The 929-nt window shown below is 30.2% G+C and overlaps 1 protein-coding gene across 1 annotated transcript; it reads right to left on the bottom strand.

Moving 5' to 3' along the window:
* Positions 1–24: 24 nt before the first annotated feature.
* On the bottom strand, positions 25–431 carry Tsp_15320 (protein DGCR14; the record flags this gene model as incomplete). Its single annotated transcript, XM_003370503.1, is given in 3 exon segments — positions 25–103; positions 118–287; positions 349–431. Coding segments are annotated over 3 exon segments (332 nt in total), but the record flags the coding sequence as incomplete, so codon positions are not given.
* Between the last annotated feature and the right edge of the window lie 498 nt (positions 432–929).

Here is a 929-nt window from a genome sequence, read left to right as displayed (position 1 = left end):
GATGTGGCCATTGAAAGAGATATTTCAGAGGGAATACTTTTGGCATTCAAGCTCCCATGGATCACCTTTAATGGGAGCAGGAAGGGGAAATAAAAAGATCCATCTATAATTTAGTACTTTAGTGAATGAACAAAAATGTGTAAATTACTTTCAGTATCTGTAGTTTTGTTCCTCTGGGAAAGCATTTTTTTCTGAAGTTCCTTAATTTTCACAACATCATGCTCCGCTAATGCATCCATATATGGATTTTTCAGCTTCAAATCATTAATATCGGGAAAAAAATCTCTCTGAATTATTCTCATCAAGCTTTTTTAAATATTCATCTTCTTCCAAGACAACGCGCTTTACTCTTTTAGAAGGACCAGGATCAGAATTCAATTTCAATTCTCCTGAAGGCTTTGGAATTAAAGACATTACAGCAGGAACAATTCCTCAAAAACTTCTAACATAATGTTATTTTGGCGTACTGTAAATCAAGATTAAAAGGTATGATATGATAAATGAGTATACTGTAGCTATCAGTATAGTAATACAATGGATCTACACGATAGCAATATTGAAATATCAGTATATCTGAAATTAAATGAGTCATTAAGCCAATTGTTTAATTATAATTTTTGATTTAAATTTGTTTCTTTTAGTGCACATTGTATCATGAGTGTAAGAACTTCAACATACAACGTTATTGGCATTACTGAACTAAATAATATGAAATCATCCGTTTAAATAATTTATACTGCTCTTTCCGTTTCACTTTTAATGATTCTTTTGCATTGTAAATTATAAAAACACATTTTTCTGTACTTGAACAACCAAAAAATGAAAACAGTTCATTTCATGCGTTATCAAGGATTATATTTATATTAAACAAAACAAGATTAATTATAACTGAGAAACTGGGTGTTTAAACAGTGAAAGCAGAAAGAAGC

The sequence above is a fragment of the Trichinella spiralis genome (assembly GCF_000181795.1).
Source record: "Trichinella spiralis strain ISS 195 chromosome Unknown Scfld654, whole genome shotgun sequence".
NCBI lineage: Eukaryota > Metazoa > Nematoda > Enoplea > Trichinellida > Trichinellidae > Trichinella > Trichinella spiralis.
Note: the sequence above shows the minus strand (reverse complement) of the source record. Positions and strands in the feature narration are given on the sequence as shown.